Genomic DNA, 16,849 nt, shown 5'->3' with positions numbered 1-16,849 from the left:
TATCTGTAAAGCTTTAGGACACTGTCACACATGGCTCATGGACCCCAGGGACTCAGTTGGTGGAGCTGATTTAGGATTTCTGTCATTGTAGTTCTAGGAGACATCTCCCTTAGATGACTTTTTAAAATTCCTTTCTTTTTTTTGTTGTTTTTTGTTTTTTGTTTCTCTGTGTAGCCCTGGCTGTTCTGGAACTCACTCTGTAGACCAGGCTGGCCTCGAACTCAGAAATCCGCCTGCCTCTGCCTCCCAAGCGCAGGGACCAAAGGCGTGCGCTACTACCACTGCCCAGCAACTTTTAAAAATTTCTAGATTCCCTACTTGTTCATCACTTGGGTGAGGAGAAAGCAGGAACTATATGGAACATAGATGCCTTTGCCTGTTTCTTTTGCTGCCTTGTCTGTCAAAGATTTCCATGGGATGGCCCTGTTGATGCCCTGGAACATATACTACCACAATTAATCAACAATCCCTCCCTCCTTCTTTCTTTTCTTTTGTTTTCTTTTGTTTTCTTTTCTTTTCCTTTCTTTTCTATTCTTTTCTTTCTTGGAACTCACAATTTAGACTAGGCTGGCCTTGAACTCAGAGATCCACCTCCCTCTGCCTCTTGAATGATGGAATTAAAGGCATGTCCACCCTGCCGCCTGGCTTAAAGGCTTTTATTTATACTGGTTTTATGCAGCTTGTCACACGAATGGGCTTGCTTTTGTAGACACTTTTATTGGTAATTGAAAATGTGTAATTTAAAGTCTTGTGAGGACATAGAGGCCTGCTTTTGGTTTGTAAATCTGTTGATGTGTGTAATTGCTATTACCATATATATATATATATATATACATATATATATATATATGTATATATATATATAAATTTTTTTTTAAGGTCTGATTATTTACTCTTAAAGGCTTAGTTTTGACTTCATTCAGAATAAAGAAGGATAGCTTCTATCTCTTGGCAGTTGGTTTCGGGTATCTTTCTTTGGCTTTCTTCACTTTCTTGGTTCAGCATGTTCTACTGCCTCCTCCTCCTTTTTCTTAGTGTGTTGTTTCTTCAGAGCACTGCATTGGTGTTTGAGTTGTGGGACAAGTTGGGTCAATGATGAGATGCAGGTGCTTTGGTCCTGGGCTTCTTATGTTGAGGCTTTCTGATATATTGGCAGACACCATCTTCTTTAAAGAGCTTGAAAGGCTTCTGAATTCTTCTAGTTCATTTGGGCCCCAGCTGATAAGGCACATTAGTATTGTCAGTACACGAATATCCTTCTCTCCTTTATCTTGATTTTTTAAATTATAATAACCAAGTTGAGAACTTGGTGTCCCCACAGTTTCTGAAAATAGACTTGAGCCCGAGCACATTTTAAAGTTGGATTTTGATAAATTGCTTAGCTGTGGCTCAAACATAGTCCAGGACATACTGCATTCTGTATAGGCCATTTATTTATATAATAAACATTTTATAGCAATTGCATCACTTTGTCCATTAAATGTCAAAATGAGTGTGAAAAGCTAAACTTACTATTGTTAATAATTCTTAAAGGAATGTGGAGGAGGGGATATTCTGGTGAAGAGGCTGCCTGCTGTGGGTGAGACTCTCAGACCTACTTATAGTCACAGCACAAATGAAACAGAAGGTGCCTTTGACCCAGCTGACTACATACAACAGGATTCAGAATCTCCTCACCAAAATAAACATTTGGCTCCAGATTTAGAAACAGTTCTGAATGTGGATAGATGCTTAAATACAGAGACTCCTGCAGTGTTTATTCAAAAAGATGGGAACATTGCATCTTCGAAGACTAATGGCGACAATGGAATTAATTCTCCTGATACTCTTTGGTCACCAACTTGTGACAGGAGAGCATGTGACTTTTATGAGTCTGGTGCAAAGACTAATGACAGTGAGTAGACTATTTCATTTTTAAATAGAATTTAAGAGTGTGTACGATGTTTAGGCTAAGTTTCCCCATTGAAATCTGGTATTTTATGTTGAAATATTTAAATGTTTTTATGGATTTAAAAAAAATGAACAATATATTCTGGTCACAGCCTCCCCTCTCGTCATCCTTCCATTAGCCCCCTCCCCCCCCAGATCCACTTTTCCTCATTTCCCATAAGAGCAGGCCTCCAGGGATGTCAGCTGGGCTAAGTATAACAAGTATAATACTGGGCACAGACCCTCATATCAGGGCTTCGTAGGGAACCCACAGGAGGAACAGGGCCCCACAGCACACAGAGGAGTCAGAGGCAGCCCTACCCACTGTTAGGAGTCCCACAACAGCCCAGGCTAAACGGCCATGGCGTACATTGTGGTCACATTCATCCCTCCACCCTCTCTTATCCTCTTCACCCACAAACTCCTCTCCACTAAGTCCCTATCCCACCTTCATGTCTTTTTTGTTTTTGTTTTGTGCTCCTCGGGGTTTAGTCAGAGTCAGTAAGCATGGTCATGAGCCTGTCTTCTGGAGTATCAATAACTCCCTAGTAATTAACAGTACTAAAGAAAATTCCTCACCGTACGCTATCAGCCCTTGAATGCCAGAGGTTCCCCTATGTAGAGGAAGACCCTATGACTTCCTCCCTGTTGTTATGGATTTTAAAGATTTTTAAAATAGGGACTAGAGAGATGGCTCAGTGGTTAAGAGCACTGACTGCTCTTCTAGAGGTCCTGAGTTCAAATCCCAGCAACCAAACCACACGGTGGCTCACAGCCATCTACAATGAGGTCGATGCCCTCTTCTGGTGTATCTGAAGACAGCTACAGTGTACTTACATATAATAAATCTCAAACTTTTTTTTCAAATATACTAGTATTGCATGATTGTTGCTCAGAAATAATAATGTTAAGCAGATAGCTAGTGCACATGCACCTTCTTTTCTTCCCATTATACCCCATTCTTATACACGTGGTGGGTAAGCTTGTCTTGTTGCCATCAGAGGTAGTTCTCTCTTTTGGGGAAATGGATTTTCCTTTTTTAAACTTACTTAGAGCAGACTTAAGCACCATTATTAAGCAAGTTAGTTGTTACACGTGTCATTTAATAGTTTTGGAATTTACTCTTTAGAAATGGATCTCTCACAGAATGTAGTCTACCAAAATGAAGAGGGCAGATGGGTCACTGACCTTGCCTACTACACATCTTTTATTGATCAACAAGATTTACAGATGTCTCCAAATAATGAAATGAATGAAGACTTCAGATCTGGCTGTAAGTATGGAGTTAGCCACTTTTATTGTGCCAGACTCATTGCTTATGATGATGTTTTGAATCTAGTCGGCTTGTATTGGTCAGTCATATAAAATCCCTTCTAAAATACAATTGCATTCTGTAAATTCTTTAGTACAAAGGTTGGTTACAAGGTTTGGTAGAAGGAAACACAGATGAGGTTTTACATTATTTCTTTTTGTTCTAACAAGTAAACTTCAGGGGAAGACATGGGACAGCTTAACTAATGTTTAACCAGTGAAGAAGTCAGGTGACAAGTGAGAAGATCATTATTTATAGTTTTCTAGAAATCTAAAACTCTTCTTTAATGTTCATGACTGATTTTTGAGGGGTAGAAATGGCAACACTAGGGCATTCTAGGGCATTGCAGATTGAATAGAAGATTCCTCAGGGAAAGTACTTTGAAATATAATAGTATTTGAGGTATCAGGCCAGGGGGGTAAACATTATGTAATGGTTAGCTCCTGCAAGTGAGTTAAGGTTCTTCTGTACAGTCTTCCTATGGCTGAGTGTCCTCCTCCTCCTTTCTTGGCTGTTAGATTTCTTGGTTGCTGCTTTCACATTTTACCATAGCTCTTTAATTATTTAGTTATGGGTATTTGGGATTCAAACTTAGGTCTTCCTGCTTACATGGAAAGTGTTTTACCCACTTAGCCATTTCCTGAGTCTGGAATTTTCCTTATGGATAGAAATCTTGCTATTAATCAGGCTGGTCTCATGTCCCTGGGCTCAAATGATCCTCCTACCTCAGCTTCATGAATGGCGGGGACTCTAGGCACATGCTGTCATGCTTGCACTCAATTGTGTAAATACTCAATTGTGTAAATACTCAATTGTGTAAATCAACCAGGGCAAACTTTCACAACTGAAACCAGTTAAAGGAGTGTGCATTTTAATGGAAATTTGACAACTTTACATACTTAATATAATTGTATAAATCATGTGAATGGAAGTTTTACATACTTAAAATAAATTGTATTTCATGAGCTAGGGAGTTACATAATAGATAAAAGTGCTTGCTGTACAAGCACGACGCCTGTGTTCTGATTATTAGTATTCATGTAAAAACTCGGGTCAGAAGTTGGTAGTGGTCTGCACGTACCAACTCCAGTGAGGCCTGGGGATAGAGTGGGCCGAGGCTAGGGGATTGACAGCACACTGAAAACTTAAACTTCAGGTTCAGAAACCCTTCTCAAAAATATGACTTAGAGCACTAGAGGAAGACACCTGACGTTGACGTGTGGCCTCTACAGCTGACGGGCACACCTGCAGAGGTGCACCTTCCTCACATGTGCACCTGTCCCCTTGACAAAGTTTTTTCTTATTGTTTCTTAAATTTGCTTTTTGTGTGTGCTAATATAAATGTAATTATATAAACTTGTTTTTCTTTAAGCTGAAGCATTGGATTTAATTGCAAAAGATGAAGAAGAATTCAATAAAGAACATCCATTTATTCAGGTTTGAAATTCCTTGTTCCGACCTAAATTTAAATTTTTATTAATTTAAATTTAGATAAAAAACTTCCCCCAGCAGTTAGTATAGAATTATTTCACATTTTTTCATGTTATGGCAACTTTAACTCTTTTATTTTAAGTTATTAGCTGAAAACTGATAATACTAAAATGCATCTTTGTGAGGGAATGTAGGTTAAAGGCATAGCAATTTCCTGGTACATAAAGCACTGCCCTTCATTTCCAGTGCTGTACATAATAGCCGTAACAACAGAGCAGTAACTCTTTATCTTTAAAGGTCTGCACTTGCCTGTTTATTGTGTGCCTGTAGTAGGGATGTTTAGGGCCAGCATGTGTGCTGGCACATGTATAGAGATCAGAGGACAGCTTTGGTAGTTGATTTTCTTCTTCTGCTGTGTGGCCTGGGGTCCAAGGTGATGTTGTCATTGTCAGGCTAGTGGCCTGACAATGTTTTAAAAAAGAATTAATAAAAATTACTTTTAGTTATATGAATGAATGTGTAAGTAGGTCACTGCAGAGGCCAATGGTATCAGATCTCTCTGGATCTATAATTACAAGCAACTGTGAATCATCAGATAGATGTGGTGGGTGCTGGGATTGTTTTTTGGGTCCTCCTTAGGAAATAGTTCACACTTTTGACCACTGAGCCATTTCTCTGGCCCCTAAACTTATCTTTAATTTACTTAAAATTGTTTCTAAAATTTCCATGGATATCTTTGTGCTTTAAAAAAAATACAGTTTATGAAGGTAATCCTATTGTGTGTGGTAAAGATGTGTATGTTCTAATTTGTGACAGTTTGTGTTTAACTTATTCAGACAGTACATATTGTAACAGATATACAGAAATGAGTTTTTCTGTAGACTGTAGTAGTTACTCATCCTTAAGTTTATCTGAATGGTTTGTACAATGCTTTGAAAAAGTTAGTTTTTAAGTTTTCCCAGTTCTTTTATTTTTACTTTCATACATTAGAAAAATAAGGAGAAGCCTTGTTGAGAAAAAAAAAAACAATATTTTTTTTTCTAGGATGAAAAAATGGATGATCAGAACCCTTCGGTGGCACTTGGCGATACATCCTGGGTAGCAACAATTAATTACCATTTATTGAAAAAATCGCTTGGCACGTCAGATTTCGATAAAGATGATGGCAGTTATCTACGCCTGTCATTAGGAGAGTTCTTTGCAGAAAGATCTGAAGCTCTTGGTTGCCTTGGTGGTGGTAAGGATGTGAAAAGAGTAAGTATGAAATGCATGTAAAATGGTAAAGTCACTCATGTCCATTGTGTGTTGCTGGACCACAAGACCTGAGACTGGATAATCTGTTATAACAACTCATAGTGGGGAAATGGGTATGCGTGGAAAAGATGTCTGTAAGAGAAAGCGAAGAGAACCAAACTTACTTTAAAAGAACCCTGTTTTGCCTTTACTTGACTACTTTTCTGCGAGCTACCCTAATGTTTTCCTGAGGGCACATCCCTCTTAGAAGAAAAGCCTCTAAGAGGCCCTACCATCTCAGAATCTGGGGGACCAAACCTCAACATGAGTTTTTGTGGGGATAGCCACCATCCCAGGTTTCTTTTACTTAGAATGCTGTAATGGTCTATTTAGAATATAGCAACATATTCCAGGCATAGGCAGAATGGGAGCTTGGCAGACTAGTGATTAAAAGCTTAGGATCTGTGGTCGTGGGAGCTTGGCAGACTAGTGGTTAAAAGCTTAGGATCTGTGGTCGGTCAGACCTGGTTTCAGTTCTGGCTCTGCCTTTTAACTAGCTTTGTGACACTGATCAATTTGTCTTCTGTCCCTTAATTTCTCCATTTCTAAAGTGTAGTGCTCTTTGTGGGATTTTGTAAGATTGAAACGTGTTGCTATATATACAGTAGTTAACACAGGTATGTACTGAGTAACTTGTGGTCGATTGGTAGAATTCTAGGGTTCGTTTATTGCATCCATCTGATTTTAAAATGTTGGAATGTTTTGATTTTAAAAAAGTGACAGTTATACAGCTTTTTAAAATGCAAGCAGTTCATGTAGTGGTAAGCATTATAAGGAATGACTGAGCAGAGAGCTGCTTCACTCTGCTGTTTGGAATCTTGTCAAAGGGGATGACATGGAATAAAGAGGCAGCCATCCAGAGATCCAGAGAACGGTGTCCTGGTAAGGGAAACCTTGTGTGTGAGGCCCGGAGACAGGTGTCAGAGTGGCTCATCAAAGGCAGGTAGAACTAATGAGAGGGGCCAGGGTGAAGGTAAGTAGGGTAGGAGATTGGCGGTATCTTAGTTGAACTTCCAGGAAGGACTTGGAGTCAGAGAATTACTTGGTCATGTTGCTTAGGTTCCATTCCACGTTGCCATTACCTTTGCCAGGAGCCTGCATGATGAAAGCCGGTAGAACACAATAGGAGGAACAGATGATAGAGGCTTAGTCAGTGCAAAGAGAGGTGGTGAAGGCTGGGGACAAGTGTGACCTATTGAAATATGAAAGTGCAAGGATTCAAGATTTATTCTACATAGGGAATTTGAGTTGCAACATCATTTGTTAAATTTATATTGCAGAGTGTTTATTAAAGCTGAATTCACTAAGAGCATGTGTTAGCTTCCTAGTAAGATGGTAGTACAATGGCTAAGATTCATTTAAAGGAAAGTAGGGTATATTTTGAGTTACAGTTTCACTCCATAGTGATTTGGCTTTGTTGTTTTGAACCTGTGTCAGCCCTTTACACCATAGCAGGAGTGTGACAGAGGAAACTACTTCATGGCAGCTAGGAGGGAGCTTGGGGTAAGGGAGGTGAGAGAAAAGAAGGGAAAAAAGGGGAAAGAGATAGCAGAGCAAAGAGGGCAGGGGGGAGAGAGAAACAAGGAAGGAAGTGACTGGTGTCTTCATGTCCCCTTCAAGGGCATGCACTCAGAGATACAACCTCCTTCTATTAGGAACCACCTCCTAAAGTTCCACCACCTTCCAGGATGCCACACTGCTCATTAAATCCTTAGTACATAGGCCTTGGCCCACTCCACATCCAGACTATGGCACAATATAATGAAATCAGCTTCTTAAATTTGAATAGAACATGAAGCATTTTAAAGAAGATTTATTTATTTTATGTTTATGAGTATTTTGCTTTATATATGTATGTGCACAGTGTATTTGCATGGTGCTCATGGAAATCAGAGGAAGTTAGATCCTCTGGAGTTGAAGTTATATGAACTTGTGAGCAGAACTGTCATGTAGGGTGCTGGAAATTGAACCTCAGTCCTCTAGAAGAGCAGTCAGTTCTTTTAACTGTTGAGCCATCTCTCCAGTCCCTAAATTAATTTAAAAAATTAGGTGTATATGCATGTGTCTGTGTGTATGGATTTGTACACATCCATATAGTGCCTGTAGGGACCAGAAGGGGGGTATCAGCCCCTGGGGCTGGGGTTACAGACAGCTGTGAGCTGGGAACCAAGCCTGGGTCCTGCGAGTACAGTAAGTATACTCTGTACCTGCTGAGCCATCCCTCCAGCCCCTCAGAACCTAACATGAGACCATGCTTTTGAACCATCTGATTCATATAGTGAACTAAAACATGAAATGCTTGAAAGAGGTGGATTGACTGGGCCTTTAGAGACAATGAAAGAAATGGAAAAATAACCATTCCTTTTCTATTGTCTTGTTTTTAAGAGAGTGTCTTACTGTATAGCCCAGGCTGGCCTTGAACTTGTACTTTTCTTGTCTCTTTTTACTCTATGTTTTGTTGTAGTTGTGTGCCATTATACTTGGTTCTGAACTCTTTTTTCTTTTTTTCTTTTTTTCTTTTCTTCCTTTTTCTTTTCTTTCTTTTTTAATATAGGAGATGTAGCTACCTTTGGCTAACCTGAAAATTGTAGAGCAAGCTGGCCTTGAAGTCATAGACTTATCTTTGCTCCCTGAGTGTTGGGATTACAAGCCTGTGCCACCATGCGTGGCTTTCTGAACTCCTTCCTAAATAGATGAACATAGCATTAGAGCTTAGGAAAAGAGGTCTGACTCAGAGTTTTTGTTTTGGTATTGTGAGCTTTCATATATCCAGCTTACTGGATCCAGGGAAGAAACTTCCAAATGAATATCAACTAGAATCTTAAGTCATATTTTAGATCTTCAATATGAAAGTCATATAAGAAAAGTGCAAATTCAGTTCTCTTTAGTAAGCTCTTTGAACCTAGATCTTTCTGAAACTTAATGAAAGTCAATGGGAGTATGCTTACTTTCAGGGCATGTTTTCTTTAGATCAATCTATAGAGCAAGGTATCCATTATTTAAGTTCTACAATGTTTTCCCAGTCCCCATTCAGAACAGTGCCAATAAACAGAGAGTGTTCATCACAGTTATTGAAGGACTGACGGAAGTGCCACTTCTGATTTGTTTTTGACTTTTTAGGAAGGCTTACTTCATAACATCAGTTACAGTGATTAAATGATAGCTGTGACTGAAGAAACAAAAGGTTCGTCTTAAGTTAAATGGCAAGAATGAAGTCATTTGGATGTTTTAGTAGTAGTAGATAAAGTCATCTAGAGCTTTTCAAAGTGGTTGGAAATTAAGGAAAATTAATTTGTGTTTAATTATTTTTGCAGCCATCCTTTGGCTATTTTATTAGATCACCAGAGGAGAGAGAACCTGTTGCGTTAATAAAATCTGATGTGTCAAGAAGTAATTTGGAAAAAGAAGTAACTCATCTTCACCATGGTTTCTCTTCAGGTAGTGGATTAAATAAAAGACTGCAAGGAACTTTTGTCTTGTAATCGTGTGAACATATTCTGTGGGTGAAGATGTATACATTGCTTTATAAGATTTCCACATGGGTTGTAGATATGTTTTTTTTTTTAATTTTTTTTATTTTCACATTTCCTTTTCAACTGAAAGTAGAGAATAGAGATAAAATCCACCTATCTTTTTGTATAAACTACTATAGTAAATGTGAATAATTTAAAATGACCTAGTTAAATTTGGCTTATTAAATTATTACTGTTAAGGAATAATAGAAATTAGAGATGCTTTGAAATTTAAAGTAGACTATATATACCATTCCTGAAATATCTATAGAATGTTTTTCTTTTTCGAGACAGGGTTTCTCTGTGTATCCCTGGCTCACCTGGACTCACTCTGTAGACCAGGCTGGCTTGCACTCAGAGATCCTAAAGGTTTGTGCTACCACTCTCAGCTAATAGAAAATATTCTAAGTTAGACTTTTTTCGTTAGCTAAGTTATTGCTAATCCATTATCTTTTACTGCATGATTATGAAGTTGAATAACAGTGCTCCATCCTTTTTTAAAGTTTATTTTATTGTATGTATTTGGGTATTTTGTCTATCTGTGTATCTGTGCACCATGTTTATACCTACCTAGTGCCTCAGGAGCTGCTGTGTGGTTGCAGAGGATTTAATCCAGGTTCTCTGGAAGAACTGCCAGTGCTTTTTTAACCACTAAACCATCTCTACACCCCCAGGATGTGCCTGTGTTCCAATACAGGATGAAGGATAAAAAGCCTGGGTGTAGTTCATTTTTTGTTATTCTGAAGAAGTATACAATTTTGAAATCAATTTTTGAAGCCCAAGTATATTAAATTAGCTTATTTAAATAATTTAAGGGAATAAATAATTTAAGGGAGATAAAAATCCACAGACTTCCTTCAGAGCCTGTCCTTTGTCCAAATGTCTGTCATTTAAACATTCTTACTGAGGACAACTTAAAGTTTACAGTACAAAGATTTTTTTTTCCTTGCCATTTAATCATTCTGACTGGTACTTTCTTATCAGATTGTTTCCAAGGGGTGATACATGCCTTTAAGTTGAATATTGCTTATTTCCTATAGGAGACTTGAATCAACAGTCCCAAGCACAGCTAAGTGAAGGATCGGTTACACTTGAGGCTGAAGAACTGCAGAGAAATCCCCAGGTGGATGAAGACACGACACTAACTGCCAGCCGAAGCCAGACAGAGGTAGCTCAAGCTCTCCCTAAAGGCATCTTAGATTCTCTTGATGGACCAAGGTCATCTGTGAAAAATGTATGCCTGTATTTTTCTGGCTTCAGTTTTATTACAGTGTCCTTTAAATGAAAAACATTTAAAAAGTAATTTATAATGTACATATAGAAGAATGTATAAAATAGACTTATAGTGAATGCATTATGACAGTTTGTGTCTCACATCAAGAGAAAGCACACTGAGGTATGTACATACACTCTTTGTTTCTTCCCAGTTGGTGTCCCTCTTGACTTGGCTAGTAGACAGACCGTCAGTGTTCACCACCAGAGTCATGAAAAGGAAAAAAAGAATGAAAAAAATAGAAAATATTGTCAATAATTTAGAATTCTTTTGCCAGGCAGTGGTGGCACATGCTTTTAATCCCAGCACTTGGGAGGCAGAGGCAGGTGGATTTCTGCGTTTGAGGCAAGCCTGGTCTACAGAGTGAGTTCCAGGACAGCCAGGGCTACACAGAGAAACCCCATCTTGGAAAAAATAAAACAAAACAAAAGCCAACAAAATAAGAATTCTTTTTAAAAAAATTCTTCTTAACAGTACTTATTACTAGTTGTATTATTATAATACTATGATTCTTGCCTGTTTTTAACTTTGTATAAAAGGCATGTAGCATACATTCTTTTTCTTTGGCTGATTGCTTTAGGTTTTACCCGGTAAAGGAATGTATAAACAGTCACTTTCCTTAGTATGTTGTGTTCTGTTATATGAGTGTCAGTGAATGTTTGGTGTGCTGAAACAACCTAGTATTTTTGCCTTGTTGGCTGACCCACTCTACCATCCCTGTTCTGTGTGTGTCTCTGTGGAGTGCAACTGATGGTTCACAAATAAGGTTGTGACTTTGACTGAGGTTCCTTTGGCATAGTTTTTGGAGGAGCTACACCAATATAGTTGTCTCCCAGTGGTCTGTAAGAATTTGTTGACATATGACCTCTCCTCACAGAGGTGGTATTATTAACCATTTGAGTAGCTCTGTAGTGGGACTTCTTTGTTTTAATTTGTATTCTCCTGATTGATAATGAAATTAAGTACTTTTATAACTTTTTTGGCTTTTAGGTAGTTTGTTTTGTGAGGTTCCATTTCTTGAGTTTTTTTGTATCTTTTTGTAGGATCCTTTGGCCAGTCATGAAAGTTTTACCTATTTTCTTCCAGTCTGTGACTTATCCCCAATTTTTCTTAAAGATGGGGTCTCACTGTATAGCTTTAGCTGGACTTGGATGGACTATGTTATCCAGGCTGGACTTGAACTTCTATAAGTCATCCTGTCTCAGCTTCCCTAATGCAGGGATGGCACATGCGAGCCACCATGCCTGGCTTAGCCTTTTCACTATTTTTTATTTTTAAATTACTTCTTTAATTTTATTTTATGAGCATTGGTGTGAGGGTGTCAGATTTCCTGGAATCAGAGATGCAGATAGTTGTGAGCTGCCATGTGGGTGCTGGGAATTGAACCTGGGTCTTATGAATGAGTAGCCAGTGCTCTTAACTGCTGACTCATCTCTCCAGCCCTAGCCTTTTCACTCAGTAGTATCTACTATTGTTTATTTAATTAGTTTATGCTTTCTCTATTTCACCAATGTGTTGACTTTTTAATAAATCACATATGTGGGGCAGGAGAGATGGCTCAGTGGTGGAGAGATGGCTCAGCGGTTAAGAGTACTGTCTGCACTTCTGATGTACCTGAGTTCAAATCCCAGCAACCACATGGTGGCTCACAACCATCTGTACAGCTACAGTGTACTCCTACACATTAAAAAAAAAAATCTTAAAAAAAAATCACATATGCAAGATAATCATTTTTGTCTGTATTACATTACTCATAAATATTGTTGTTTTGATATCTACTGTTGTTGCCTTGGCATCTACTAAAATCATTTTCATACAGTTTTAATATAACAAAGAACTAACCCACCAACAACCATATACTTTTGTTTTTTTTTTTTTTTTTTTTTTTTTTTTTTTGGATATTTTCGAGACAGGGTTTCTGTATAGCCCTGGCTGTCCTGGAACTCTGTAGACCAGGCTGGCCTCAAACTCAGAAATTTGCCTGCCTTTGCCTCTCAAGTGCTGGGACTAAAGGTGTGTGCCACCACTGCCTGGCAACCATGTGTTTTTAATGAGATTAATTTAATCTATAGAACAATAAAATTCACATCTCTATAATACTGAATCTTCTAACCCATGAGCATTTAATAATTATTGTAGTTTTCCTTTACATTTTATGATTGGGCAAATTTTCCTTTGTTTTTTGTTTGTTTTTTTCTAAATTGAACATTTTAGTATTTTTCTTCCTTCCTCTGGTTTCACTATGTAGCCCTGGCTATCCTAGAACCTCACTATGAGAGCCTGGCTGGTCTTGAACTCACGATCTATCTCAGCCTCCCTACTACAGGGATTAAAGGTCTGTGCCAACTATCCTCTCATTATTTTTATTATTAATCTTGTTTTTAGAAAAAGTTCTTGTTATATAGCATAGACTGGCTTTGAGTTCCTCTTTTTTCCCCCTAACTTTTTGAGATGAATGTATAGCTTACTGATTGGTTTTTACTGAATTATTTCTGTCTTTTCCTAATATTTTCCTAATACGGACATTTATCTAGTGGGATGAATTTTCTGAGAGCACAGCTTTTGCTGTGCTGAGAATTGAACCCCTGGCTCCTCACATTCTTAGGGGAATATTCTTCTACTAATTGATATCCCCATCCCTGTTCAACATATCTTGAAAAAACTTACTTAGGTTTTCAAGCATTTATAAGATATTCAAGATTCTTAATTTTATTTTTACTATTTTAAATTATTTATTTTTTAAGTTATGTGTTTGTTGAGGGTAGGGTCTGGACATGTGTGTGGGTGCCTACCCTCTGCTTTGGAGTTCTGGGCAGTTGTGAACCACTTGACATGTGTGTGGGAACTGAACTCAGGTGGTTTGTCAGATAGTTCATGCTCTTATCCACCGAGCCATCTTTCCAGTCCAGTTTTCCAGATTTTAAAGTAATTGGTTTTATGTTGTTTGTTGTATGTTCAAGAATTCTGCTCTTAGTTTTAAGACATCTTTTATTTATTTAGACATCTTAAGTACATCTGTATTTGTTTAGTCTTTGAAAATGCATTTTGTTTCCTTGAAGGAGATACCTGTTCTATAACTGTTGCCTTCTTCTTTATTTCATTAATGCTAAATAAGAATGATAGTTGATCGTATCTTAAAATTATTCCTTCAGGTATTTAGGTTTTGACATCATCCACTATGACTATATGTTTATCTGGTTTTTATTTTCAGTCAGTTTTTACTTTAAATTTTTTGAGGTTATAGTTTAGGTTCATACAAATCAAAATTGTCTGCGTAGTCAACTTTTTACCATTCTGTGTTGCAAGATATTTCCTATCCATTCACATTGAACCAGTGATTGGAGGGGAGAGAGGAGGAGAAGCTAAGAGAAGTGAGGGGTGGAGAGAGGCTGGGTGGACTGGACAGGCAGAGCAGAGGAGGAGACTGATAGCTTCAGACTTATTTCTGGTGTTTTGGAGAGGTTAGAAATACTGGGATAATACTTTATCATTGTAAATTGGCATTATGAAATTGGGAGTTTCTTTCTTTTTTTTTTTAGATTTATTTATTATTATATATAAGTACACTATAGCTGTCCTCAGGCACACCAGAAGAGGGCGTCAGATCTCATTATGGATGGTTGTGAACCACCATGTGGTTGCTGGGATTTGAACTCAGGACCTTCAGAAGAACAGTCAGTGCTCTTAACCGCTGAGCCATCTCTCCAGCCCCAGGAGTTTCTTATATATAAATATAATTGGTTAACTATTCAAGTTTAAGAGTTGTGCTTTACTGGATAAATGGAAGGAGTGGGTGCTGAGCAGAAGCGTGGGACTTTCATTTAACACTACATTCTCCGCATCTCCCTCTGTTCCAGTTGCTTTTTTACTACTAAGATTTTTTTATCAATTATGTAAATACAAGCTTTTCTCCTTAGGCTTGTCATGCTGTGTTTTACCCATAATTTTTTTATAGTCAAACATAATATTTGTGTTCATATGCATGTTTCTCAGAGACTGTGTGTAAAGGTCAGAGGACAACTTTCAGGAGTGAGCTCTCTCTTGCCATGAGCCATCTGAGTCTCCAGGTATTGAATTCAGGTCTTCAGGCTTAGTGGTAACTGTCTTTACCCACTGAGCTGTTTTGCCAGCCCTTTACTTTTAATTTTCCCTTATTCTTTTTTTTTTTGGATTTGGTTTTGGTGTTTTTGAGACAGGGTTTCTCTGTGTAGCTCTGGCTGTCCTGGAACTCACTCTGTAGACCAGGCTGGCCTCGAACTCAGACATCTGCCTGCTTCTGCTCCCAGAGTACTGGGATTACAGGCGTGAGCCACCACCGCCTGGATATTTTCCCTTATTCTTATTTTGAATATTTTTCATTTAAGAACAGAGAAAAAGATTTAAAAAAAGTCAGTTTCACAGCCTTTGTACTTTTCTTTAGTGGAATACTAGTCTGTGAATCTGAATTCTTTCTATCTGTTGCTTGTTTCTCTGAGTTTGCTTTCTCTCTCTCTCTCTCTCTCTCTCTCGATATTCTTTTGGATTATATGTTATATGAGTTTGGTTTTTTTAATTAATTTCATACATTTTTCTGTATTAACAGTTATCTAAGAAATTATAACCTGTCTCCTTGATTAAATAATGTTTAATAAAACTAACTTTCTTCCTCCCACTTTGTACATCCATCTTCCTTCCCTCCTTCCCTCCCTCCCTCCCTCCCTCCCTTCCTGTTTGCTTGTTTGAGACAGTCTCTCATGTAGCCCAGATTGGCCTTGAACTCATTGTGTAGCTGAGGATGACTGAACTGACCTCCCGCCTGCACATCCCAAGTGCTGATACTGTAGACATGTGCCAGCACACTGAGCAAATAGGATGCTTTTACACAAGCTGTTGGGTTCCAGTTATTCACAGCAGGAAGTTAGCATTACCTATCCTGTTGTCACCAGAGGTACATGTTTTGGTATGTGTCTACCATGGATAGTAGCTTAAAGTTTTTGCTCTTGGGTCCATCTCAGTTTTATACCTGTGGTTCCCATTATGTCTTGTTGTGCCTAATTTATAAATTAAGTTTTATCATAGGTTTGTATATTGTCTGGGGATAAGCATATTTGTAGCTTGGCATGCTACCTTGGAATATAGCCCTTGGATAAGAGAAGACTATACTAAATAAAAACTAAACTAATCAGTGCATGCCCTTGTATGTAGAGTGAGTTAATTTAATAAAAGTTTCTTACTTCTAGGACACTTTCTGCAGTAATAACAAGCTTCAGGAATATAAAAACACACTGTCTGGTGGTGGAGATTCTGTCCTTAGAATAAGCACCATTACTTCAGCCATTGCAGATGTGTCAGTGAGCACCGATCCCACCCAGCTTGTTGCCATGATGAAGGCACTTACAAATAAAGGAAGAGGCGAGACTTTCCAGGGTGGTGAGACACGAGAGGACCGTTCGCCCATCTCTCATTTCTTACTTAATGATTTAGAAAAAAGTAACAGATCCAATGCATTTGATATGGAGAAATACCTTACAAAAACGGAACTTAGTAACTGTGAAGGTACACGAGAGCCCTTTGCAAGAGCAGGCACATCTGACATGTGGGATTTACCTTTACCCGAGCAGACTGTTCAGGACATGAGTATGGTGAACGTTTGTGCTACTGATACAAGGGAAGCAGAAGAAGATGCAGAAGCTGTTTTCTGTGGTGAAAATATAGGGAGCGATACTCAATCACTTAGAAAAGTTACCTCTTCAGAGTCAGTTCTCACAAACATGAGAGAGACTAGAAATACAGCCATGCGGCAGATGTCACACTCTGTTGACAAATTACTGGATAGGCTGAACAGTGAGAAAGCTGCCTCAGTTTCCATTGTAGCATCCGGGAGTGACTCATCACTAAGGAACCCCAGAGGACCTTCCTTTAGCATTGTAGAACAATGTGAAGAAATGCAAGATAACCAAGAACTTGGAAGGAAGAAAGAGTGTGTCTGTGAGACAAGCAGCAGTGACAAACATGTCACCTTTGAGGACGGTCATGTAGTCTTACGTAAAAGTGTTGGTAAGTACAGTGGCTAATCACATTGCAGATGTACGGGATTGTTGTTTGGTGGTCTTTTCTGTT

General features: G+C 38.4%; 1 protein-coding gene across 10 annotated transcripts in view; it reads left to right on the top strand.

Annotated features, from left to right (window-relative positions):
- Window positions 1–16,849, top strand: part of Cep192 (centrosomal protein 192) — an 87,454-nt gene that overhangs the window by 13,980 nt on the left and 56,625 nt on the right. For 6 of the 10 annotated variants that reach the window (XM_052155885.1, XM_052155889.1, XM_052155888.1 and 3 more), the window contains exons 11-18: window positions 1,534–1,894; window positions 3,059–3,202; window positions 4,614–4,678; window positions 5,717–5,926; window positions 9,280–9,403; window positions 9,772–9,846; window positions 10,518–10,711; window positions 15,970–16,786. In XM_052155885.1, the coding sequence (XP_052011845.1) occupies window positions 1,534–1,894; window positions 3,059–3,202; window positions 4,614–4,678; window positions 5,717–5,926; window positions 9,280–9,403; window positions 9,772–9,846; window positions 10,518–10,711; window positions 15,970–16,786 (1,990 nt within the window). The remainder of the gene's footprint in view (window positions 1–1,533; window positions 1,895–3,058; window positions 3,203–4,613; window positions 4,679–5,716; window positions 5,927–9,279; window positions 9,404–9,771; window positions 9,847–10,517; window positions 10,712–15,969; window positions 16,787–16,849) is intronic. The other 4 variants (XM_052155893.1, XM_052155892.1, XM_052155890.1 and 1 more) reach the window with 3 other exon arrangements.

This window comes from Apodemus sylvaticus, chromosome 13 (genome assembly GCF_947179515.1).
Source record: "Apodemus sylvaticus chromosome 13, mApoSyl1.1, whole genome shotgun sequence".
Classification (NCBI taxonomy): Eukaryota; Metazoa; Chordata; class Mammalia; order Rodentia; family Muridae; genus Apodemus; species Apodemus sylvaticus.
Note: the sequence above shows the minus strand (reverse complement) of the source record. Positions and strands in the feature narration are given on the sequence as shown.